Source organism: Trematomus bernacchii, unplaced genomic scaffold, assembly GCF_902827165.1.
Source record: "Trematomus bernacchii unplaced genomic scaffold, fTreBer1.1, whole genome shotgun sequence".
Classification (NCBI taxonomy): Eukaryota; Metazoa; Chordata; class Actinopteri; order Perciformes; family Nototheniidae; genus Trematomus; species Trematomus bernacchii.
Window position 1 is genome coordinate 16,654,718 of NW_022988050.1, and position 27,202 is coordinate 16,681,919.

The 27,202-nt window shown below is 41.5% G+C and overlaps 1 protein-coding gene across 1 annotated transcript in view; it reads right to left on the minus strand.

Moving 5' to 3' along the window:
* Positions 1-19,587: 19,587 nt before the first annotated feature.
* The window catches only part of LOC117473330 (1-phosphatidylinositol 4,5-bisphosphate phosphodiesterase delta-3-A-like), a 33,280-nt gene continuing 25,665 nt past the window's right edge, over positions 19,588-27,202 (minus strand). The window contains exons 10-16 of the mRNA XM_034118876.1: positions 26,100-26,228; positions 25,719-25,872; positions 25,379-25,495; positions 24,464-24,642; positions 23,874-24,009; positions 23,206-23,355; positions 19,588-20,687 (exon numbers count right to left, since the gene is read on the minus strand). Of these exons, the coding sequence (XP_033974767.1) occupies positions 20,563-20,687; positions 23,206-23,355; positions 23,874-24,009; positions 24,464-24,642; positions 25,379-25,495; positions 25,719-25,872; positions 26,100-26,228 (990 nt within the window). The 3' untranslated portion in view covers positions 19,588-20,562. The remainder of the gene's footprint in view (positions 20,688-23,205; positions 23,356-23,873; positions 24,010-24,463; positions 24,643-25,378; positions 25,496-25,718; positions 25,873-26,099; positions 26,229-27,202) is intronic.

A 27,202-nucleotide genomic window follows, 5' to 3' on the forward strand; every position in this document is an offset into this window, starting at 1 on the left:
CTCGGAGGGCCGAGGTGGTGGAATTGCCGTAATACACCGACAGGACATTAAAACCAGCCTCATCCCCATTTCATCTGCTCCTTCATTTGAACACCTGGCTTTTAAACTCTCTGGTCACACACAGTCAGTCCTGGCAGTAGTCTACCGCCCTCCCAAACCAAACCCATCATTCCTCTCTGATTTCTCAGAATTTCTGACCCAGCTCTGTTCTATCTCCACCTCAGTCCTCCTACTTGGTGATTTCAACATCCACATGGACTCCACTGACTCTACAATAACTGCAGACTTCACGGATATGCTTAATTGCTTCAACCTCATTCAACATGTCAACTTTCCTACCCATAACCGTGGCCACATTCTGGACCTTGTTTGCTCGACTGGACTAAACCTTCACCATCTGTCTGGCTCAGACCTCTTCATCTCCGACCACTTAGCCATCACCATGACCATCAACATTTCCACCCCACCACCAAAGCACAAACGCCTGCCAACCCCTGTCCCAATTCTCCCCTGTCTCCCCTACTGACCTCTCTGATCTCCTCACAGGAATGAAAACTGCCACCTGCACCCTGGACCCCATCCCCTCCAGCTTTGTTAAGGCCTGCCTTCCTACTCTCTCTTCACTCATCACTACAGCAATCAACTCCTCCCTGTCTTCTGGCACCGTCCCACCATGCCTCAAAATAGCTGCTATCACCCCTATTCTTAACCCCTATTCTGAAAAAACCCGGACTCCACCCTGACAATCCTAATAACTTCAGACCAATCTCGAACCTACCCTTTGTGTCAAAAGTTCTGGAACGCGCTGTAGTGTCACAACTCAAGCATCATCTCTCTGCCAATAACCTCTATGAAACTTTTCAATCCGGATTCTGCTCAAACCACAGTACCAAAAGCGCACTCACAAATGACCTTCTCCTCTCCTCCGACGCCGGTAACCTCAACATCCTCATCCTCCTTGACCTCAGCGCTGCCTTCGACACCATCAATCACTCCATCCTCCTCACCCGTCTTGAAACCACCTTCAACATCACCGGCACTGCCCTCTCTTGGTTCACGTCATACCTCTCGGACAGAAACCAGTTCATCTACATCAATAACTGCAAATCCCCCACCGCTCCTCTCCCCCAAGGTGTCCCCCAAGGTTCAGTTCTCGGCCCCCTCCTCTTCATCCTCTACCTACTTCCCCTTGGTCACTTAATCCGCCGTCATGGACTTCAATTCCACTGCTTTGCCGACGACATCCAGCTTCTCATCTCCACCAAGTCCATCTCCACTGCTACCCACTCCATCCTGACAAACTGCATCACTGAAATAAAATCCTGGCTCCAACTCAACTTCCTGAAACTCAACTGCGATAAATCTGAGATAATAATCATTGGACCAAAAAAGCTCACCACACCTATCCATAACTTCACCCTCAATATAGACGGCTTCCCAGTTCAAACCTCCCCTCACATCCGGAACCTAGGCATCATATTTGACCAAACCCTCTCCTACAACAAATACATCAAACAGATCAAAAAGACAGCCTTCTTCCACCTCAAAAACATTGCCCGTCTACGTCCATCCCTCTCCCCCACTGCTGCAGAAACCCTCATCACCTCCCGTCTGGACTATTGCAACAGCCTCCTCTATGGTTCACCTGCAAAAATCCTCAACAAACTTCAATACATCCAGAACTCCGCCGCCCGTCTACTCACCCACACCCGAATCCGTGAACACATTACCCCCGTCCTCATCAAGCTCCACTGGCTCCCCATCCCCCAGAGAATCCAGTACAAAATCCTCCTAATGACATACAAAGCCCTCCATAACCTGGCCCCATCCTACCTGACTGACCTCCTCCACAGACACACTCCCACTCGCTCCCTCCGCTCTGCTACTGCCAACCTCCTGTCCCTCCCCACCCGGACCAACCTCAAGTCCTTGGGCGGCAGAGCCTTCTCCGTTGCTGCACCCACCCTCTGGAACTCACTACCCCAATCCATCAGAGATTCTTCCTCCCTCACAGCATTCAAAACATCACTCAAAACCCACCTGTTCAACACTGCATTCAACCACTGACCACCCCCCCTCTATTTTTTGTTTTGTTTATCTCTTTTTGTATTTTTTTTATTTTTTATTCTCTGTCAAAGCGTCTTTGAGTTTCCTGAAAAGCGCTATACAAGTCCTATGTATTATTATTATTATTATTATTATTATTATTATTATTATTATTATTAACAGTAAAGTCAAGAAAGCAAACCTTGCATCTTTATTGGAGGACTTTTAAATGTTAGCTAACTGTCTAGCTACGCATAGGGATACGCGCTGTAAGGGCAGAACAGTATAAAGACAAGAGCACGGCAGGTTCAAGTAATAGTACACTACACAGCCAACATGAGTCTACGCTCAGGGAAAAACTATAATAATGAAGACACCACTACGCACAAAGAAGCAAGTGGAGAACAGCAAGCAGAGACTGTGGATCAAACAGCCAAGTGGAAAGAACATCCTCAAGCCTCTGATGCTAAGTCATATTCATCCAGAGCAGCCTCTAGATCGTCTCAGCGATCATCAGCAACAAGTTCGTCAGCCACGAATGCCAAGGCAAAAGGAGCTCGTGCTCAAATAGCTTATGCTGAAAAAGAAGCCGACGTGATGAAACAGAGGGCAGACCTGGAAGCAGGCATGCTAAAGCAAAAAGCTGACTTTGACGCCAGTCTACATCTGCTCCAGTGCCAAAGAGCTGCAGCTGCAGCTGCAGCTGAAGCTATAGCTTATGAAGAAGCAGATGCTGAAAGCGTGAAGCTAAGTCGAGAACCCATTGTTGAAGGTGAGCGCTTCAGTGCAGTCCAACGCACTTCCAAGTATGTTCAAGCGCAGTCTCAGTACACCTGTTCCGGAACAATCATACACAGGTAGCAGTGGAGGCACAAGAAAGAAAAATAAAGACGTTTGAACCACCTCAAGCTAAATCAGTCTACAAAGACATAAAAAATGAACCGACATCAAATACTTACCCTCACAGTACTCCGAAGCACGCTGATCAACAGTATGAGTCACAAAGTGCACAAGACTTCGCAAGATACCTCATCAGAAAATAAATGGTGAGTGCAGGTCTTCTTCAATTCGATGACAAGCCTGAAAATTACTGGTCGTGGAAAGCCTCCTTTATAAGTGCCACTAAGGACTTGAATCTCACAGCCAGAGAAGAGCTAGATTTGATGACTAAGTGGCTAGGGCCGGACTTCATGCAACAAGCAAAGATAATTCGTGCAGTACACGTACTGAAGTAAAAAGATATGATTCTACACTGTATTGAAGTAAACATGTATTGTTTGAACTGTTTTAGGTAATCACAAACGGGTTTTGATAAGTCACTTAGAATAGGAATGTTATTCTTACTTTCAAACTCACTGATCCAGAGATTCTGTGTTTCAACACACCAACATCCTTCTTATCATCCATAAAAGCCAGATGCGGTTGTTAAGTCATTAAAGACATCGTTAAATAGGTGGAGAAGAGTTTAAATGTCTGAAGGAGGATAGTTTAGGTGAAAATATCCCCTGGGAAAGGAATGTAGAGTAAGATAAGGTAGAGATAAACATTGACTTTTGACCTTAGGGGACTTTGGAATTTCAAGTCCTGGTGAGAACTATTGACCTCACCAGAAGCGAATCCAGCCAATCAGGACACTTGGAGGAGGTGAGCAGTTTAAACAGCTCCTCCCCAGGGGTTCTCTAATTCGCTTGGGAGAAAAGTGGGAAGGAAGAATCGACAAATCTCCGCCCCAAAGACAGATATGAATACTGAGGTTTTTGAGTGTAAAAATGCTTTTGGGTTTGGTGAGTTGGCAGGTCCTGATAACTGTATCCGCATCGCATCACAAACTTGAAGTCACTTTCATCTCGTTTGATGAGTTGGCGGGTCCTGACGCATTTATCCGCATCGCATCACAAACCTAAAAGTCCGGAGTGCTCGAGTACTCTGTATAACTTGTATATGTGTTTGCTTTCCTACTAGAAGTAAACTCAGATAATTTGTTATAACTTTGATTCCGGTGTTTTCAATTCCTTTCTTAATTTAATAGAGATCCAGCCTCATCCAACGAACGGCGCGTAGCAGAGGTGTTCTACTCCAACAAGTGGTGACTCCCGACGTTTGTGAGCTGATCTCTAGAAAGGGACGCCGACAGCCAGGGGACAGAATCCAGTCCAGGGGGAGGACAAAGAGACACTGTTGACAACTGCAAGCGCGCTATACACAAAAGGTGAGCAGACACCTGTTTTGAATATCAAAAATCTGTGATTGATTATACTAAAACTTTAGAGTTGTCAGCAGCGTTCTCAGTGTTCTTAGTCACGGTGGGAAATACAATACATGTTACAAGTTGGGGATATTGGGGAAGTGCTTAGAGAAGGGTATTCAGTCCTGGATCTAGAGCAAAGATAGTGTTTGAGAGAGGCGGGTAGGTCAGTCCCAGCCCTTCACTCACTAAATACGAAGACTGTAAGGCTGTAAAAGAAGTATAGGTTAAATTCCCCGTAAGTCAAAATAACATTGATTAATACGGTTGCTTTACAGTGCTTTAATTAGAGACTACGGAGGTGTAAAAAACAGAAGGGTTAAATTCCCCGCAGATCATGATAAGATTGATTAATGCGGTTACCTTTCGTGGTGCCTTAAATGTATAAAATTTCTGTAATTGTTATATGGTGGGTGATAGAGGAGGAGAGAGACGTGATCTCCAACTAATTATTTGGAACGACCGTATCTCATCACAAAACTCTTGTGGGGATAATCAGGCTCATTAAACGTGACGATAAAGAGATTTTATAAACATCGCACAATAAAAATGTGCCTGACTGTAATATGATAAGGTATGAAAAGCTCTGTGTGATAAACACTAATAAGTCAAATCTGTGTAATACTTGAGAGACAAATCCAGTGAGAACAACTGGAGAAAGATTTGCTGAAGAAATAGTGAGTGAGGACGGCTTCATTCATGGTCAGCTGCCGCCCTCTGGTGGCGAACAGGGAGTACTACAACATTCTGAAAGATTGAATGCTAAACATTTAGAATTAAAAGAAAAATTGCACAGTATATTAAATAAATACAAACGAACACGTATCAACATAAGTCAGATAATATAGACGAGGTCAATCATGGAAGAAGGCTGACATTTAATGCCTGATATATAAGTGATAGTAATAATAAATATATAGCTGATATTAAATAACTGATGTATAAGGCTCGATATTTCTGAAAATAAGAACACCGTTAACGGCGTTCTATTTCAGAAAAAGGGGGAAAAGGATAGGATATACATCAGACAATATGTATGTGAGATTATTACGTTTTTAGGAGAAATTTATCAATTTAGAATACTAGTTTTGGTATTTTTTGTTTTGGTTTGTTTGTTGCTTTTAAGAGAAATTGATACATTTAAAATAATCTAGCTTTGGTTATTTTTTGTTTTGTTAGTTTGTTCCTTTTTTGTTTTATTTTTATTTTTGTTCTATTTTAATTTTTAATTTTTAATTTTTAATTTTTAATTTTTAATTTTTAATTTTTAATTTTTTAATTTTTTTAATTTTGTTTATTATTTTCTGCATAGTCTCTTGTCCACACTCCAGTCTAGTTGGTGCCGCCAATAAACACTAAAGAAGTAGAAAAGATTATTTCAAAACCATATTTCCAGCAACTTAAGGGCTTGGTATGAGACTTCTCCACACAGGCTGCTGACGTCAAAAGGGGGACCCGAGAAACACAAGGCCAACACAGCAGATTACGTCTGGTTGGAGGGGACCTCCCATGCCGTCCGCCTAGATGGAAAGGGAGACAACTGGTACCACTGGAGCCAGTGTGCGGTCGGGAAAAACACCTGCAAGGACCCTAGACGACATCAGAACGGATCTGGCTCTCGTCAAGGCAGTCGACCCAGGAGGCGCCATCAGCAGACCGGAGGAGGAGGATCAGGACATATCTCCAGCAGTCGAACCGGAAGCCGCCATCAGCGGGCCGGAGGAGGAGGATCGGGACATCTCTCAAGCATCGACCCGGAGGCCGCCATCAGCAGGCGGGCGGAAGACAATCAGGCCACATCTCTCTAGCAAGCACCCCAGAAGCCGCCGTCAGCGGGCTGGGGGGACGAAGATATGGCAAACCAAGACGGCACAGGGAACTCCATTTCCCGCTGAAACAGGTTGATATAGCCGGTGTGGAACTTTGTCTGAACAATCCATTTTTTGGAGGAACTTTCAACTTTATTTTTATATCCCACAATTTAAGGGATTGGTATTTTTTATTCTACAGAACTATGTGTTACCAAAAGAGGGAAAAGTATGATAATGTCTTTTCTAATTTCTGTGGCTACTTTTATTGCCATTTTAGTGACATGTGGTTGTTGTTGTGTGCCTTGTATCTGCTCATTAGACTCATCAGTTCCACCATTGAGGGTAGAGTAAAGATGACTCAGCTGACAAGGACTTTGCTTTTTAGACATATTTTATTCTCCCTCCACTGTCATAATAAGTTGTTGTTGTGGACTGTTCCTAAAGGTTTAAAGTGCTCTATATCCCAACTTCTGATGGGTTTATATAAATGTTGGGACAGACACAGTAAGAAGAAAATTGACAGTGGTAATGTTTCAAATGCTATATGTTGATCTCGTGAGGTGAGATCAAAAGAGGGATTGAAGTAAAAAGATATGATTCTACACTGTATTGAAGTAAACATGTATTGTTTGAACTGTTTTAGGTAATCACAAACGGGTTTTGATAAGTCACTTAGAATAGGAATGTTATTCTTACTTTCAAACTCACTGATCCAGAGATTCTGTGTTTCAACACACCAACATCCTTCTTATCATCCATAAAAGCCAGATGCGGTTGTTAAGTCATTAAAGACATCGTTAAATAGGTGGAGAAGAGTTTAAATGTCTGAAGGAGGATAGTTTAGGTGAAAATATCCCCTGGGAAAGGAATGTAGAGTAAAATAAGGTAGAGATAAACATTGACTTTTGACCTTAGGGGACTTTGGAATTTCAAGTCCTGGTGAGAACTATTGACCTCACCAGAAGCGAATCCAGCCAATCAGGACACTTGGAGGAGGTGAGCAGTTTAAACAGCTCCTCCCCAGGGGTTCTCTAATTCGCTTGGGAGAAAAGTGGGAAGGAAGAATCGACAAATCTCCGCCCCAAAGACAGATATGAATACTGAGGTTTTTGAGTGTAAAAATGCTTTTGGGTTTGGTGAGTTGGCAGGTCCTGATAACTGTATCCGCATCGCATCACAAACTTGAAGTCACTTTCATCTCGTTTGATGAGTTGGCGAGTCCTGACGCATTTATCCGCATCGCATCACAAACCTAAAAGTCCGGAGTGCTCGAGTACTCTGTATAACTTGTATATGTGTTTGGTTTCCTACTAGAAGTAAACTCAGATAATTTGTTATAACTTTGATTCCGGTGTTTTCAATTCCTTTTTTAATTTAATAGAGATCCAGCCTCATCCAACGAACGGCGCGTAGCAGAGGTGTTCTACTCCAACAGTACTCAATCCTGCAGCAGGTGTGAACATGGTTTGGAAACGTCTTGAAGAGTGTTATGGGGCACCAGAGGTCATTGAAGACGCACTGCTCAAGAAAATAGAACACTTTCCGAAGCTCACCAACAAAGACAATGCTAAACTGAGAGAACTCGGCGACATTCTCCTCGAACTTGAGTGTGCTAAGGACGAAGGTGCTCTGCCAAGGCTTCTGTACTTGGATACAGCTCGTGGGGTAAGAGAAATAGTGGAAAAGCTTCCCTATAATCTGCAAGAGAGGTGGACCAGCATTGGAAGTAAGTACAAGGAGGATTACAGAGTAGCCTTCCCTCCTTTCTCTGTCTTCGCCAAGTTTGTCCAGCAACAAGCAAAGATTAAGAACGATCTAAGCTTTATTATATCCACGCCAAGCAACAAAGCCTCTGTGACTGTACACAAAACAGACATCCCAGAAGAGCCAGCAGACACCCAAAGCAGTCCGATTCACAAGAAGCCACACCCACCGAAAAAATGTAAGCTCTTTAGAGAGAAAACTCTTGAAGAATGCAAAGCATATCTCAGAGACAATCACATCTGTTATAGATGTTGCGGTTCTTTTCAACACATGGCAAAAGATTGCAAACTGACTGTCAAATGCTTCGAGTGCAACAGTGACAGACACATCGCTGCACTGCATCCAGGCCCTCCTCCTTTAACCTGTTCAGCCCTGAGCCTGTTTTTCAGGTCTCAGGCTCGAAAATGACATTCCCAGAACAAATTACCATATCTGCCCTTCTAAAAGGGTTAAATTAATTAAAAAAGTTCTCAAAGTAATGATAAACCTGTGAGTTGGATGTAGAAAAGTCAGAATCAATATAGATGTTTTTTATTTTAAAGAAAATTCAGATTGAACATAGTAAAAAACTGTAAATTATAGTGTCCGTCCAAAAATTATTTTTTACTTATAGTGAAAGCTACCCTTGGATGATGGTAAGGTAGACTAAAAGCTTTACGAAGCCAAAGTACAACATATAATAAGTACCCTGTATCAAGATTGATCCATAACAAGTTAAATCTGACCTTTTTAGAGAGATTTAGCAAAAGAAACCCACTTCTGGGGTCATTTGGGTGGATTTTCCATATCTCTGGCCCCCCTTTTTCTTTTTTGACAAATGAAATCTCTTTCTGACCGTTAGAGCCAATAGAATCGAAGGGGAATTTCCCCACACACACACATGGTAAAAAAAAAGGTGGGGGCTTCACGCATGCAGTTTTGCATCAGAGCGAACCTATCTCTCGCTCTGACATCTGGAAACGGAAAAGCAGTTTTATTGCTTATGGATTATCAGAAATCATTTCAAAGGGACACAGACACATTGGATTAACCCAGTGGTTCTCAAACATTTTCTGTCATTCCCCACTTTGAACAGGTGGGCCTTTTCAAGCCCCACCTGTTCCTCATCGCTCCAATAAAATGGTAGGCCAAGCTTAAAATTGTCAAATGTATCGTTCTATAACAGGGGTCTCCAACCTTTTTTAGGATGAGAGCTACTTAAAAAAAATAAAACAAGTCGTGAGCTACTTTTACTCCTCTTTTTTTAGTTTTTTGCTGTGTATATATTTAGCACATTTTAACATTATGATATGCTTACCTTTAACCTTCGTTTGCTATTTGGGTCTGTGGGACCCGTTTTTAGTGTTTACTAAAAGAAAATGTATGCAATTAAATTATTTTAACCTGTTTTATTTGGGGGTGGACCTCCCCTCCTCTAGGGGGGTCCGGGGGCATGCACCCCCGGGAGGATGTTTTTTTAAATGTTGAAGTGAAATGCATCAATCTGGAGCACTTTGAGCACAACATGAATTTCTGGATACAGCTCTCAACACTCAGATGAAAGGGAGCTGTATACTTTTCAATAATCCAAACATCTTTAGAATGTGATCACAACCAATAACAAATCATTTCAACTTGTTTATTCTTATCTTATGTTACCTAGTTAGCATTCTTTCTTTTTATTTATGCATATTTTACTAATCACTCCCCTTTTAAACTGTTCTTTTTTTTTTTACTGTCCAATAGTACACATTGGAATGATTTCTTACTTTATTCTTTACAACTAGGCTATATTAAATAGATAAAGGTGTGCTCTCTAGCTCTCTCTCTCTCTCTCTGTCTCACTCGCTCTCTCCCTCTCTCTCTCTGTCTCGCTCGCTCACAGAGGCTGTGTGCTCCTCCGTGGCGATGACGGCTTGCGTTAAAAAATAAAATAAACATAGGTCTATTTCTAAAGTGGGGGGGACACAAACGGGATTTCGAAAAGTGTCACGGTTAAACTCCTTATGAAGTGGTGAGGTGCCGCTCCACATTGCTTTTCTTCCCGACTGCAACGCTGTTGTGTGTGTGTGTGAGAGATTTTTACACATGTCTGTAAATGATTTTGGTTTCAGATGTGTGTGTGTGAGCAGGCTCGGATTGGCCATCGGGAGATTCGGGACTTTTCCCGGTGGCCCGCTGCCATTGGTGGGCCGCTGCCTCTGGCATAGGCGTGGACTTTCACAGCGCCGCTGCGCTGGTACCGCATCCGCCGCTGCAAACACCCGCCGTTGCGAGGCTCCGGCGCTGTGAAAGTCCACCGCCGTTGCGAGTCTCCGGCTGTAACAGTCCACTACCGCCCGCAAGGACCCAGTTTCGATTCCGGCCTGAGGTCCAAAAAATGTATTTAAAAAAAAAAAAGTTTAAAAAAAAAAAAGAAAAAATCTCCCGTTCATCACGTCCATTCGCGACCCACCTATCACATCTCTGGCTTGATACATTCAGAGAGAAATGCCTGCAGGTGGTACCAGAAGAACACAACTCTGTGGATGAGATGATGATTCCTTTCAAGGGGAAATTCAGCAGCATCAAGCAATACATGCGAGGCAAGCCACACCCATGGGGGTTCAAAGTGTGGGTGAGAACTGGAATCTCTGGAATGATCTGTGACTTTGATGTATACCAAGGCAGTGTCAATGGGATACGAGTCAAGTCTGAACTTGGATTGTCAGGTGATGTTGTGATGAAGCTTGCCTCCACGCTTCCAGAAGGTCAGAACTACAAGATCTACGCAGACAACTGCTACCTGTGTCCCATTGGTAGTGAAGCTCCTTGATCACGGGATTCATTATGTGGGAACAGCCAGGCAGGTGCGCTTACCCAACTGTAACCTTGAAGAGGAGAAGAGCTTGAAGAAAAAAGGGAGAGGAAGCTTTGAAATCCGAATGGAGACCAACCACAACATCTGTGCTGTCAAATGGTATGACAGCAGAGCGGTCACACTTGTCTCATCCTTTGCTGGACCACACCCTGTGCAGAACATTCAACGCTGGGACAAAGCCAACAAAAACCTACGTAGAAGTGGAGAGGCCTACGTACAACAAGTACATGGGAGGTATGGATTTGTTGGACTCGTTTACGGCCAAATATAAGTTCCCCATGAAGTCCCGACGCTGGTACGTGTACATCTTCTGGCACACCATTATCCTTGCTGTGATCAACGCCTGGCTCCTCTACAAGTGGGAGTGCAAAGCTCTAAAGATGCCAAAGCAGGAGAACCTGAACAGGTGACAGCTTCAGGCAGATCTAGCATCCTCTCTCATCCTGGTAAGAATGCATTTCTGCTATTTGCCGTTTGTTATATTTTTTTATATTTCACTGTAATATTTTTTACTTGTATCCTAATGTATTTTTGTTCTAATCAGGTGAACACAACTCCCAGGAAAACACCAAAGAGAGGACAACCATCTTCAGGCAACGGGAGCCCAGCAGCGACAGTGACATCAAGGAGACCGTTGATTGCTCAGAAGAGACCGTTTGATGGGAGTCCACCAAACGGGGCCCCATCCAAGAGATCACAACCTCCACTGGATGTACGCAAGGACCTAGTGGCACATTTTCCAGGGAAGACCAAGAGAGGACGCTGTAGACACTGCAGTAAAGGGTACACAAACACCCAATGCACCAAGTATGACGTCCGTCTGTGCTTTTCTGACGACAGAAACTGGTTTTTGGACTACCATATTCATATTTAATAAATGACTATTCATAAAAAATATGACTGATGTGTGATTATTATTCTTGCTATATACTGATATAGGGCTAAGTAAGCAATCAATCCTGCAAATCAACCCTTAGTTGTTCAGACAATGTGAGTAGAAATACAGGAATTCTGCTCCCACCTAAGCCCAACGTTGCAATATTACAACATTTCACTAAAAACTTACCAAAACATAAACAATTTGAAAACTCTTTCATTTCTGCTCCAGAGGCTCCCTACAACAACATCTGAAAGGTCAAAAAAATTAATAATAATGTTTTTCAATTTTTTGGGCTTTACAGGGTTAAAGGTAACTCCACTCCATACACCCTGAAAACCTGTTCTGGGAAATCAGAGACTTCAGGTAGGAGAGCCGTTAATTTTGTCATTGAGTCTGTGTAAGGGAACACAGGTAACATTTGCCAGTGACTGTAACACTCTGCTTGGCCTCCCATGGCCCCGTCCAAAATAATATATCTATGATAATGCAATTTATGTAAGTGCTGTTGCAGCAAAATATGTGCTGTAACCTGTAGATGTTAGTTTTTTCCAGTAATGTAGACACAAACTATTACTAAAGGAACAATTATGGCATTTATATTTTTGTATGCGCTATACCAGGGGTTTTCAAAGTGTGGGAAGGTGAGCCTCCCCTCAGAGAACATAAGAACAGCCGCGCCCCCCCCCTCTCAATTATTATTGCTGTTATTATTATTATTGTTGTTGTTGCTCATAATGCAGGGGTATTCAATTGCATTTCAAAGAGGTCCAGTAAGATAAAATGAAGACTGTTTCTCTCCTCTTGTCTCGTCTCTGTGTGTGTGTTTGAATCTATCGTGCTGACTCACTGACTGCACCAATTTGATTGGCTGAGTAGCGTCACCTCCTTAAAACATTAAACAATAACTTTTTTAAACCTTTTTATCTTTATGTTTTAAACATATTGTATAAAACTCCCCCACTACTTGGACTATTCCTTGCACCCCTCTAGAATAAGCCTGAATGGTCTCAACCATATTGCATCAGTAACGTGCACTTTGTTGTTATAACAAGATCGCAAGGACAGTGGTAGCGATCGGACAATTGAGTGTTGTTCAGTTTGTGTGTAATTCACTACCCTGGAAGTTAATAAAGTTGTTAAAGTTGGAACAGCCTGTGGACAGCCATTCTTCCTTGCATGTCAGTCGCCGACACCTTCTTACAGAGGACAGGCAAATCTAGCTGCAGCACAACCCGTATATTTTCGCACGCCGTGTTCTCAACACATATTTTTTTTACATTTTTTACATTTTCAACATCGTGGATACATCCTTATATGCTCCCGGCAACACACTGAACGTCAACTTTGCCTCCTTATTACACTCACCCCTACTTTAGTGGGAACAATGAGTCTGCGTCTTTGATGCATACAGGAATAAACGCAGATCATCCTCTGGCTGCAGCCTTGACCGGCACTTACTTTTGATCAAAGTCAATGCGGAAAACCCGCACTCACACAGTTAGGTGGAGGTGAAGGGAATGAGCACTTTTACAGCCTTTTTGGCGAGGTGGGGGAAATCGGTCTCCACAGACAGCCAAAAGTGTGCAAGTGTCACTTTACTCGTCTTTTTCTCATGGTTTTTTTTCTCACGCTGCGCCTCCCCTGAAGCTCTCTGGCGCCCCCCAGGGGAGGCGCGCCTCACACTTTGAAAACCGCTGCGCTATACTAAACTAAAAATGTTAAAATCTTGAGGATTGTCTTTGTCTCCTTTTTCCCGCATTAAATGCGCTCCTCTCATTCAATTATTGGCCCCATCCCAGCCCCCGAAGTAACTTTAGAACCACCACTAGTTACAGCAGTTTAAAGAGAAGGAGTTTAAACTAGAAAATGCATTTCCTGCAGAAAATGCGTGCGAATGCTGTAAACTGTGAACATTTGTGGCTGAATTTAGCTGAAAATGCAGAAAAAGCTGAATATGTTATTAGCTGAATGGTAGCTGCTTTTAGCTACAAAAATGCAGAAAAAGCTTAATATTTAAAAGAAAAGGTTTATAAAAAGGTATAAACAACAACATAGCCTTGATGTCCTGAAATAGCTGAATAATGTAATAGTTGAATTGTTTCTGCAGCTGAAAATAGGCTGAAGGAGTTAAATATCAGATGTAAGTAGTAGTGAATGAATTTGTATTAAGATGAGAAAAGAAAGTAAAAAGGCTTGGGAAAGCAGCAGAATATTTGAACTGCAAACTTTTGAACTAACTTGATGGTGAATTATCTGTCGCCATGGCAACGGCATTTGATGACACCCCATTATACGCTTAGATGTGTTGATGGCTGCATCGTTACCAAACCTGTGAAGTTTTGGGCCATTTCGAGCATTTTCATTGAAGTTATGAGAAAACCGTGTTTCATGGTGAGCATTGTGTTGCCATGGCAATGGCATTTGAAGAAATCTCAAAACTGTCCTGTAGATGTCTTCACGGCTGGACTGTTAGCACACGTGAAGTTTGAGCAGTTTTTGAACATTTTCATAGGAGAGTTATACATTACATTAGGACAGGCATCCTCAAAGTCCGGACTCCGGTCCGCATCCGGACCGAACCACAACTGTCTCTGGACTCTGAGCAAATTATACTTTTCACATGTATTATCTGTATTATCTGCGAGACATCGCCACAACGCAACGAGTCAACATTCTCCGCTATGTCCACTGCAAACAGCGCTCTGCATCTCCGACTGTTCCACTGTCTGTGTGTGTCTGTCAACGCATTGGTCCAATCACATTCAGCATCCCGTCAGCGTTTTTTCCCCCCACCAACAGTCTGCGAATCAGAGGCACAGTAGGGCGGGTCTTCGCGGAATGCGGGTGGGAAAAATGCGTGTGTCGTCTCTTTCAACCTGTCTGAGTCAGAGCGAGAGTTAAAAAAAAAAAAAGTCAGAGCGAGAGTTAACAGCTCATCTAGTTGCATCTGTACTGTAGCTAGTAGCCTAGTTTCACCTACCGGGGTGGCAACTGCCACCCCAAATATAGGCCTTGCCACCCCAGCTGCCACCCCAGTTGGCAGCTTTGTTTTGAAAGAAAAGTTGTGGCTCATCTGACATTTATGAGAGAAAGTCTCTAATGTCCGAGTGCAAGTGAATGCAGCACAAGATGCACGTCTTGTAACCCCTCCCCCGGCCCTGGCGCGAGCATGGAAATATGAATCGACCCAAGTACTGAAGGAATGAGGTATTTGCGGTCTACAATGACAGAGACTGTCAAGTTTGGCTGTACTCAGCATTGAATCAAAACGCACTAAAGCTTTGGATCTTACTAATTTTGTGAGTTGTTTTGCTGAACAAAATGGTAATCGCCGCATTCAGCTGTAATAGACATGTCAACGTGATGCTCTGCTCACGGATGAGCATACAACACTGTTAAGATGATGACCTTACGTGTGTAAATATATTTTTTTCTTTGTGGGGGTCTGCCCCCAAAAAAACGTTTTAAGTCCTGAGAAAATCAAACAAGATGGTGTGTAAAACTATACTGCCCAGCCAAAAAAAAGTAACCACTTTGATATAACTAGGCCAGTAGGTAAGGACATTCCACAGCAACCAGAGAACATAAATACTGGCTGGTGATTTGATGAATCAGCTTTGTGATGGAATAAAAAATGCACAGTGCATTTCCTTAGCTGTGGATGAGTCCACTGACACCACTGACAATGCTCAGTTGCTGGTGTTTGTGAGTTTTTATGATGAGGCAAAGGGGGAGTTTGTTGAAGATGTGTTGGGCCTGACGAACCTCAGTGGACACACAAGGGGGCAAGACATTTATAAAGCAATAATGGGAATGCTGAATGAAAGAGGGTGCAGCTGCCTTTATTCATAACCGTGCAGCTCTTACACTGCGACTCTGAGGGATCAAGCACAGACACAATAACAATGAAAACTGCTGCATACAGATTATTTTTGTTTTTGCAACCTCGTGTTTAGAATCTTGTTGCAATTGTTTAAAAGTTTGAATGACCGTAATAAATGGACTTTTGTCTTATTGAAACATTTTTTTTGGACCTTTAAGATTTGTATTTGAGTACCCCTGCATTAGGAGGTTACATTACTCTCTCTCTTCTCTTGATCGCCCTCTCTCTTCTCTTGCTTGCCCTCTCTCTCTTCTCTTGATCGCCCTCTCTCTTCTGTTGATCGCCCTCTCTCTCTTCTCTTGCTTGCCCTCTCTCTCTTCTCTTGATCGCCCTCTCTCTCTTCTTTTGCTTGCCCTCTCTCTCTTCTCTTGATCGCCCTCTCTCTTCTGTTGATCGCCCTCTCTCTCTTCTCTTGATCGCCCTCTCTCTCTTCTCTTGATCACCGTCTCACTCTTCTATCACCCTCTCTCTCTTCTCTTGATCGCCCTCTCTCTCTCCTCTTGATCGCCCTCTCTCTCTTCTCTTGATCGCCTTCTCTCTCTTCTCTTGATCGCCCTCTCTCTCTTCTCTTGATCGCCCTCTCCTCTTGATCGCCCTCTCTCTCTTCTCTTGATCACCTTCTCTCTCTTCTCTTGATCGCCCTCTCTCTCTTCTCTTGATCGCCCTCTCTCTCTTCTCTTGATCGCCCTCTCTCTCTCCTCTTGATCGCCCTCTCTCTCTTCTCTTGATCGCCTTCTCTCTCTTCTCTTGATCGCCCTCTCTCTCTCCTCTTGATCACCCTCTCATTCTTCTATCACCCTCTCTCTCTTCTCTTGATTGCCCTCTCTCTCTTCTCTTGATCATTCATCATCATCGGTGTGTGTCTGTGTGTGAGAGAGAGAGAGAGAGTGTGTGTGTGTCTGTGTGTGAGAGAGAGAGTGTGTGTGTCTGTCTGTGTGTGAGAGAGAGAGTGTGTGTGTGTGTGTGTGTGTGTGTGTGTGTGTGTGTGTGTGTGTGTGTGTGTGTGTGTGTGTGTGTGTGTGTGTGTGTGTGTGTGTGTGTGTGTGTGTGTGTGTGTTAATTGTTACAGCTCAAATGCATTGCAATGACGTCCATGTTAAAAAAAGACTTTAAAAAGCTGAATGTTTTAAAAAGTAGAACATATTTTGAAAAAGTTGAAAGTTTCCCATCATGTGCTGAAAAGGCTGAATAGTTTGATATTTGAATGGTTCCTGCAGCTGAAATTAGGCTGAAGGAGTTAAATACAGATATTAAATGTAAGTAGTAGTGAATTAATGTTTACAAACACCTGTGTGTGTAAACCCAGAGATCAGAGGTTACCATGGTGACGACTTATGACGATTTACCAACTGCAGCACTGAGTCCCATTAAGAATGCATTGAGGATTATATCTGACAATTTTGCCACCTGTTCAAAAACTATGGCTCCTATCAAAAAATTACCAGACCGTGAGCATCAGGGAACCCCAATGAACTGATATATGTTTGTTTTTTTGGTTTTGTGTGTAAAATGTGGAGATGGGAGCAGTTTGTCTAAAGCAGGGGTCGGACTTTTTGTCTCTCCATGCCCTCAAGAGGCATTTTGTTTAATATTTTTTCTGAATTTTTTTTAATTTTCCAACCAATGAGAGGTTTTCCTACGTTTTTCATGAACATAAATGTCTGAGGAGTGTAGGGTTTGGGAATTATGGCAAGTTTAAAAAAAAATTTGGGGGAGAATTTCAAGCACTCCTGCACTCTGTTTTGAGATCAAAGCACTCTAGACTTAACAAGCTGCTCCATTCACACTAATGTTAAAATCTGAAAAAGGCCTCTCTACCAAGCTCCAAACTAAGTTAAATATCTCAAAAAGTGTAAAAGATATCAAAAATCTGAAGAACAAGTTTTATGATCATTTTAAAGTTGGAATTAAGTGTCTACCTGAAAGTATGTGGAAGGAGTAGCATTTGGCGCAAGGTGTAGGAAAAGAGGATTTGAAGGCTCCTTCCATGTTAAAAAAAGAGTTTAAAAAGCTGAATATTTCAAAAAGTATAAAATATTTTTTAAAAGTTGAAGGTTTCCCATCGATTCCTGAATAGTTTAATATTTGAATGGTTTCTGTAGCTGAAAGTAAGCTGAAGTTATGGAGAGCCAAAGTATTGGCTGAAATAATAATAAGGGGAAGAATAAAGATTCGAAGAACTATAGTGGAATGCTGTGGCACAATGAATAGGATGGAGGTTTAGTCTATGCAGAGTTAGTGACAGTAGAGACAGCAGCACATGTGGAACAGAACAGAAAATGATCATGGTTACTCAGACATGGAGTAGCATTTACAGTCATTCCATATCCAAACAGTTAAATTACTTCTTCGGTTTGGTATTTCATCTAAGTGATCTACATTTTCCCATGCTTTAATACATGAACAAATAATGTATCAAAGCATGCACAAAGGACAAACAAAAACCATTGAAGAAGACCTGAGAAAAAGCACTTTTACCTCCATTAAAATGACAAATTTCTCTAAAATATTTTCTCTGGACAGATTAAAAAGTATAATCTGAAAAAGTAATTAGCTATCAGACAAATGTAGTGCAGTAAAAAATGAAATATTTTTCTCTGAGATGTAGTGTAGTAGAAATTATATATGACAATACATTTTTAATTTACTGTCATTTTATCAACATGTAGAATCACATGGAGTGTGGCCCCCCCTGGTGGCCGCTGTTGCAACGCAAAGATTATAGTTTCTTAAACTAGATTATTATTCTATGTAAATGTTATATACACAAATCTACGTTTTCTAAATCTGAAAACTACGTTTTTATAATGAATTTATTTAATTTATGAAAGCCCTGTAGTTAATGCAAAATAACTGTGCAACAAAAGTGTTTAGTACAATTGAAAATAAAAAACGTAGGTATATTTATTTCATTTTAGTTTTTGTTTACTTTATTTTTGTATTTAAATGTCTCGTCTTTTTCTGATTAGTTTATTTCTCACATTTGTATTGTCCGGATCTTATGAGTTTATTGTGTAATACCTGTAAGCAATGCTGTTATGTACATGTGAATTTTTCAAAAGAAATATCAAAAACATCCCAAAGATCTGAGAGTAAAATACTAATATAAATGGAACATGGGTAAATTGACTTCCTTCCCTTCTACACAACATTTACCCAATCCCACACACATTTATACACTTGACTGAAAAATACAAGCAGGAGCAATATAACTTATACTTCTTTTATTTTTTCCCTGTAAAAAAAAGTCAGTTTGGTGGAGAGCTGGACCTCAGTCACTCTAACACTGTGTGGCATTGTGAGGTTCTTCATTTTGTTCAAACATTTCCAGAATTACATTTCTATTCTATCATTGTGAATATATTACCTGTATCGATAAATAACATCAGGTTCATTTACAGCTGGTACATGACAAAAGCAAACAATAATACTTCAAAATCCAATAAATAAAATAACAACAAAGTCAATACTTTGAATTGTACAGTTACAGTTTTTGTTTTCATTGCTACAGTTAAAAATGGTCTTAACAATACATTTATTTAGAAAAAGTCAGCTCCTGATTCAAGTGAGTAATTGCAATATTGTTGGACACAGGGAGAAATGTTATCTAAAATGTGTTAGCAATTGGCAATGGCTCTAAAACGTCACATTTGAGCCCATTTCCACAAGACAATGTCCTGTCAATATGTCTCAGTAGGTATGATTCATCTGACAAAACTATTTTTTTGTATTCTTCTCATGATGACAAAGATATTTTGATTATTTCCCCCATGTAGAGCATGCATTTCACACATGCTTGGAGAATGTTTTAATTAGGCTAGCTCCCTGTCCTGATAAAAAGTCAATCAGTTCATTAAATGATCTGTGAGATTATCTTAATATGAAATGTTCATAGTTGTTTGTTTTCATGTGTAAACAAAATATGAATGTTCTAAAACCAAATCCTACAAAACACCCCTCCTTAATAAAAACAGCACTGTATACAACTCTGTCTCCATAGTCGATGAGTTGACAGATGTCTAACATGGTGTTATCATCTGTTCAAACTCTTTCATTAATAAAGTCTCATGTCACAGTGGGCATGATCCCCCCCCCCCCCCCCCCCTGCACAGTGCTCATCTAAACACAGAGTAAACAAAGACAACTCTTGCAACTATGAAGCATCTACATATATATATCATCTAACGCACTATCTAGTGCACATCATAATTTCGCTATTGCATAACCGAGCAGATTCTATAATATAACAACTCTATATTCTACTTAATAATATAGTTTGGTCATTCACTGATAACAACAGATGTAGATTGTGTGGAGCTAAAATACAGTCACTGTGAATCAAACATTTCACAAAAAAGTTATGCCGTAAAAATATGTTTTCCCTTTAACACAACATTATAAAAGTACTGGGATGGGATTAAAACTTCATTTGTACAGCACGTGTCAGACAGGCAGGAACTGTTATTCATCATGGAGATCTACAGTAACATCTTCAAACAAATGACCCTGATTCAGTAAATATTTTGCCATACAGTATAGGGTACGTTTTCACATTGGAACCCAGTATCAGCTGTATTAGGATGCGGTCTTCTTGATGAATGTATACAGATTTACAGTGAACAGGTTACTGTAGTGCCTGTAGACAGCAGATTATAACCTGGATTCCACAGGTGCATTGAATATAACACATGCTACATGTCACAGCCGAGGACTGTTTGTAGAAAATGACTTCATAATTCAGTCATTCTTGAGTCACTAACAGCAGGCATTTCTAGACTATTTTGATTTAAAAAATACTTAAATAAGATACAAGAAGTTAAAAATAAGTTGTTCCTTCAGAAAGCACGAGACTTAACAAGTTTGAGGTTAGCTCGGAGTCGTATGTAGGGACAAAATCTAGTACCAAACTTTGGTGAGGAGGCAGCAGATTAGACTCCTCCTCCCAGACGGTTGTCATTGAAAAGGGGTTTGAAGAGACACAATTCTCTTTTTTCGTGAGTTTAAAAGAGTCAGGACCTCAACGTTTCTTTGGTCTGGGTCCTGGTAGATGGGTCCAGGCTTCCTGCTTCATGCCGCTCCATGGCAGAGACCAGGTTAGGGTCTCTTGGCTGATGCTTTGGAGGGGCTGCTCTCACAGGGGGTCACCTTCAGATGGACGAAGAGGGAGGAGGGCGAGAGGCTGGAGCCGTCCACTTTGCGCAGCCTGACGTGACGATACCCTGCAGAGAGAAAGGAGAGGAGGTCAGGAGCAGGGAGGGAAGGAGTGCTTATTTACTTAGCAATACTAAAGTGGAAAAGCTACAAGTAAAAGTCTTTAAGTACCAAAAGTAAAAGTACTCGTCATGCAGAAAGGCACATATAAACATCAGATATTTGTTTTAATGATTTTATTATAATTATTGATGCATTAATGTGTTCATAACTTCAACAATATCTGGTTCTCTTGTTCTTTTTAATATTGCTCCACGCTACCTCTTTGTAGATCAGCACAGCTCTCCACTTTAAATATACAGTAGTATATAGTATTGTCAATTTTATGATATTTCAATGTACTCAAGTTTCCCACATAATTATACTTTGTGTAAATATTGTCTTAATTTTTCATTTGTTTTCTTCTTCTTCTTTCGGTCTCTGTATGCACCATTTATACCAGGGGTACTCAAATACAAATCTTAAAGGTCCAAAACATTTTTTTCAATAAGACAAAAGTCCGTTTATTACGGTCATTCAAACTTTTAAACAATTGTAACAAGATTCTTAACACGAGGTTGCAAAAACAAAAATAATCGGTATGCAGCAGTTTTCATTGTTATTGTGTCTGTGCTTGATCCCTCAGAGTCGCAGTGTGAGAGCTGCACAGTTATGAATAAAGGCAGCTGCACCCTCTTTCATTCAGCATTCCCATTATTGCTTTATAAATGTCTTGCCCCCTTGTGTGTCCACTGAGGTTCGTCAGGCCCAACACATCTTCAACAAACTCCCCCTTTGCCTCATCATAAAAACTCACAAACACCAGCAACTGAGCATTGTCAGTGGTGTCAGTGGACTCATCCACAGCTAAGGAAATGCACTGTGCATTTTTTATTCCATCACAAAGCTGATTCATCAAATCACCAGCCAGTATTTATGTTCTTCTGGTTGCTGTGGAATCTGAGAGGGGGATTTGCTTGATTTGACCTGTTATTTCCTCTTTCTCTTTCCTATTTGTTTGCCTTCAAACATGGTCTCCATCACTTCAGTCATGCATTCTTTTATACTTCAGTTATTATCCAGTGGAATGTCCTTACCTACTGGCCTAGTTAAATCAAAGTGGTTACTTTTTTTTGGCTGGGCAGTGTAGTTTTACACACCGTCTTGTTTGACTTTCTCAGGACATAAAACAGTTTTTTGGGGGCAGACCCCCACAAAGAAAAATATATATTTACACACGTAAGGTCATCATCTTAACAGTTGTGTATGCTCATCCGTGAGCAGAGCATCACGTTGACATGTCTGTTACAGCTGAATGCGGCGATTACTATTTTGTTCAGCAAAACAACTCACAAAATTAGTAAGATCCAAAGCTTTAGTGCGTTTTGATTCAATGCTGAATACAGCCAAACTTGACAGTCTCTTCTCTGTCATTGTAGACCGCAAATACCTCATTCCTTCAGTACTTGGGGCCGAATGCTTCTCGTTTTGCGCCGTCCCGTTCAAATGAAATCGCCGCCAATCATATTTCCACGCTCGCGCCAGGGCCGGGGGAGGGGTTACAAGACGTGCGTCTTGTGCTGCATTCACTTGCACTCCGACATTAGAGACTTTCTCTCATAAATGTCAGATGAGCCACAACTTTTCTTTCAAAACAAAGCTGCCAACTGGGGTGGCAGCTGGGGTGGCAAGGCCTATTTTCAGGGTGGCAGTTGCCACCCCATGCCACCCCGGTAGGTGAAACTAGGCTACTACTACAGTACAGATGTAACTAGATGAGCTGTTAACTCTCGCTCTGACTTTTTTTTTTTTAAACACACGCATTTTTCCCACACGCATTCCGCGAAGACCCGCCCTACTGTGCCTCTGATTCGCAGACTGTTGGTGGGGGGAAAAAACGCTGACGGGATGCTGAATGTGATTGGACCAATGCGTTGACAGTCACACACAGACAGTGGAACAGTCTGACATGCAGAGCGCTGTTTGCAGTGGACATAGCGGAGAATGTTGACTCGTTGCGTTGTGGCGATGTCTCGCAGATAACACAGATAATACAGATAATACATATGAAAAGTATAATTTGCTCAGAGTCCAGAGACAGTTGTGGTTTGGTCCGGATCCGGACCGGAGTCCGGACTTTGAGGATGCCTGATTTATACCAAAGCAAATTCCTCGTATACATGGTAATAAAAACCCATTCTGATTCAGATTCTGAATGTTGCCCTTATTTTTTATACTTCTGGCTAGCTTAACCTATAATAAAATATAATAACGTATCAGTTGATTTCTATTTTGTTTTTATAGTCTAAATGTGCAGTGTAATTAATAACTTCATCTGTAAAATAAATGTAGTGGAGTAAAAAGTCAAACATTTGCCAACAAAATGTAGTAGAGTAAAGGTATAAAGTGGCCAAATGAGAAAACACTCAAGTAAAGTACAAGTAATTAAATATTTTACTTTATATGTTACATCCCACCGCTGGTCAGGAGAGCAGGTGATTACTCATACTGCACTGGTACCATCAAACTCCCCTCCCCCACACACACCTGTACGCAGACTGGAGAAAGGCAGGGTGTATTGTCCCAGGAAGTCGTTGCTGGAGGTGTAGTCATGGTCCTCCACCAGGAAGCGGACCAGAGCCAGGTCAGGAGCGTGGACGGTGAAGTTGAAGGTGCAGTCCCAGCGGGGGTTAAAACCTGAAACAAGCCGGAACACTTACTGACAGACCTATCCACAACGAAAAAACGTCAAGATACAGTTATACGAAATGTGTTGACATAGTACATTTAATTAAAGTCAGCGTTTCAGTTTTTTCCAAGTTAGAGTTCCCCTTTATTGACATCTCCAGAAATGTTCAAAAAATGTACCATACTACACACAAGGTGCTGTGTATAAAAGCTGCCCTCTGCTCCTGATACTAGGATGAGCTAAATGCAGAGGGTAAATATCACAGTGTGTGCAGTGCTGTATACATACCCGTGTGTGACGATAAAGAGGGAAATCGATCATTTAAATAATCAATTTCCATTCCAAACTGGATGTTATTTTACACTATCAATTAAATAAAAGTGTTTTTGTTACATAAAACAACTATCAATGTTGTAGTTTTCAAGGTCTATAATTAGCATAAGCATTGGCTATGCATTACATGTATGATCTATTCTACCAAAAAGGTTGCTATTGCCTTTAATTGGTCAATAGAGTAGGCATTTACCATTGTTGTCCACATGAGGCGTTTTCTTCTTGTTGATGTCGATGGGAACACCATGAACCTCCACCCACACATGAGGGTCCACGATGGAGGTGGGTTTGTCCCAGTCTGGTTTAGGCAGCTGCTGAGCCGAGATGACCTGAAAAACAATAAAAACAGACCATCATTTCATTAGAGAATCATTATTCTGAGAGCAAGAAAAGCTTATCTGGCAACAGTTCAAACACTAATGCAACTACACTCTTATTCCCTCCATGGCTCATGTTAAAAATCATGTTTATACAGTACATTGCATTTAATCACATTAACGGTGAATATTTGTGTGTATGAGGCTTACTGGCAGTGAATGCCGGGGGATTACAGTAGTTGTATCATTGCTTGGTTTTCTATCTGTGTTTTGTATCAGTGCAAACTATTGTCTCATTTGTAAATGCTTATACTTTGCTTTACATTGTCATTTTTTATCCACTTCTTTAAGTTGTAGCGTAAAACCTTTGTTATGCCTTGTGGAAACTTTATAAAAAGAATTGTGGTTTTATGCTAGGCAGAATCATTATCTGTCCAGAACAGAATGACAGTTTGGCCAGCCTTACCCGGAAAGTGAGCAGCACAGGTCTGTGGCCTGGACCCCCCCCAACGTTCTCCGGGTTGAATTTGGTGTCCGGCTGGCACATGAAGGGGGGCTTCAACATGTACCCACACTGACTGTTCTGCAGGAAGCGGCCCCGATTCAAGTCCATCTGCTCACCTGGGGTCTGAAAATTCAAAGCAACTGGAGAACACACCAGTGTGTTAGCGGCACACCATCAGACTGAGGTCACCTGCAACAGTCTCTTTCACTGTTTTACTTTATTGTTTTATGTCTTATATTTATATATACAGGTTTTGGGAGTAACGGATTACATCATCAGCATACAAAAAAAAGTTTGTATCCAATTTTTTAAATATAGATCGATATATTATAGTTAGATAAATTGTTGGAGGAATTTTCTTTATGGTTTATATTCAGGATACTTTAATTCCTCTTTTTAAATACATTTATTTTTTTAATGCAGTAGTGGACACCTGATTTATTAAACTAAAATATGTCTATGCTTTGGATTAATGTATAAAGCTTAAACAGCATTTATAAACTATTACTGTTACAGATTTGTTTACTGTATATGAAATATCTTGGTTTTCTTCTTTTCTAAGGTTACATTGTTACATACACGTAAGTAAAAAACCTCTTATGTCTTATCTTATCAACATATATTTTTATACTTTTTTTTGTCACGTCACTAGTTATTTTAACGGATTACATTTTTAAATTAACCCTCCCAACCCTGTTTATATATTTGTATGGCATTGTTGTAGGAGCCGAGGACTTTAGATTTCAATATCAAGAAGTACACTGTAGCTACTGTGCATAGGACGATAAAGCTTTTAATCATTTGAGAGGAAAGTAGGAACTAAGATTGTGTGACTTGTTGACTCTGTTTCTCTTGGGACATTAAATCAGCTCTCACCAATTTGACAGCCTGCGTTCCACATCTCCTGAGGGTTGTAGTTGGAGGACTGGAGGCGCTGGCCTGATGGGTAAATCCTGCTGAGCTGGTGGCTGTTGTGACGCACAAAGTACATCCCTGGAGGACAAGAGAACACCAATTAGTCCAATTATAAACTGAAGAAAGGCACATTTAGGTAAATGTAGGTTTTTGACTCTGCAGACCGTTTACATGCATAAAAACCTTCATAACACACAAGGGGACGGGTAATAACCAGAAAAGCATGACATGGGACCTTTAAATGGGCAGCAAGAAAACTACTTCCCTTTCCTTCTACTCAGTAAGAGAAGTCACATGATACCTGAGTCCTTTGCGTGCCGCAGCGCTTCACTCTCAGAGAAGGAGGACATGTCGGTGGCTGGGCCTCTGGTGGCCTGCTCGAAGCTCCTGAAGGGAACACTGCGGGTGTACACCACCAGGTCGGACAGCTCAGGACTCAGCTTACACACTGCTGGCTGAGAGGACACACACACACACACACACACACACACACACACACACACACACACACACACACACACACACACACACACACACACACACACACACACACACACACACACACACACACACACACACACACACACACACACACACACACACACACACACACACACACTCATCACATCAGTATAACATGGTGAGAGCACTGCAGCTGGGTGCTGGTCTGTTGGAGACGTACCTTCTTCTCCTCCTTCTTGCTGCTGGGTTTGGCCTCCTCGTCTGAGCAGCTGAGGTCTGAGGAGCTGGACGAGCACCCCCCCACCACCTGCTCCTTCTTCCCCTTCACCAGGATTTTACCCTTAAGATCCTACACACACAACCAACACATTACAAACAATATACATTGACAACTTTTTGAACTTGTAATTGTCCTGATTTTGTGTCTTAGGGTTTCCTGTTTTATTTTGAAATGCCTTCTCTTCTTGTGTCTGGTCATGTTTTACTTCCTGTGATTTTCCCGCCTGTGCCCGGTTGTGTTCACCTGCTGTTTTGGTGATTTGTCGTGTGTGTATTTAGGCCTGTCTTCCCTAGTGTTCTCTGTCAATTCGTTGTCGTTGTTCGCTCGGTTTGGTTCCTAGTTTCCTGTCTGCATTATTATGGATTTCCCTGTGTCCTCACCTACTACACATTTACATAATCCGCCTGGCAGCCCACACTCTTTGCTAGATTGTCATTAGCTTCCCAGCCACTTGTATCATGAGTGCTAGTTATATACATAGCAAGGTAACTGTATGACAGTGGTTAGATAACAAGAAAACACAGTGTAACATCCTCAGAGCAAACGATATATCACAGGAGTGTAGGGACAGACACACACATGAAGTGGCTCAAGGGTGTGTGATTACTGAAGCACAGAGCATGAGGAGCGCACTAATCTACACGTTATGATTCTGAAATGTAGTTTAAATGGGACGCAGAGAGGCAGATGCCTCCAGATCCAACAGTTTGTTAATCCTAACAGTCGCTCCCAGGACAGAGTCAGAGAGTTTGGTTATTAAAGAGAGTCAGAGTGAGGTCCAGCACAGGAATCTGTCTGAGAGCCGCTCACTGGCTATTTTTAACCACATCACATTCCACTGAAAAGTAACAGCCACGCTCCAACTGACAAACTCACTATGGTCTGCATCATCATTGGTTGCAATCAGTGATGGAAAGTAACTAAGGATTGTACTTTTTCGACATATTTGTACTTTACATGAGTAATTCTATGTAATGCTACTTTATATTCTACTCCACTACAATTCAGAGATGAATACTGTACTTTTCATCCCACTACATTTA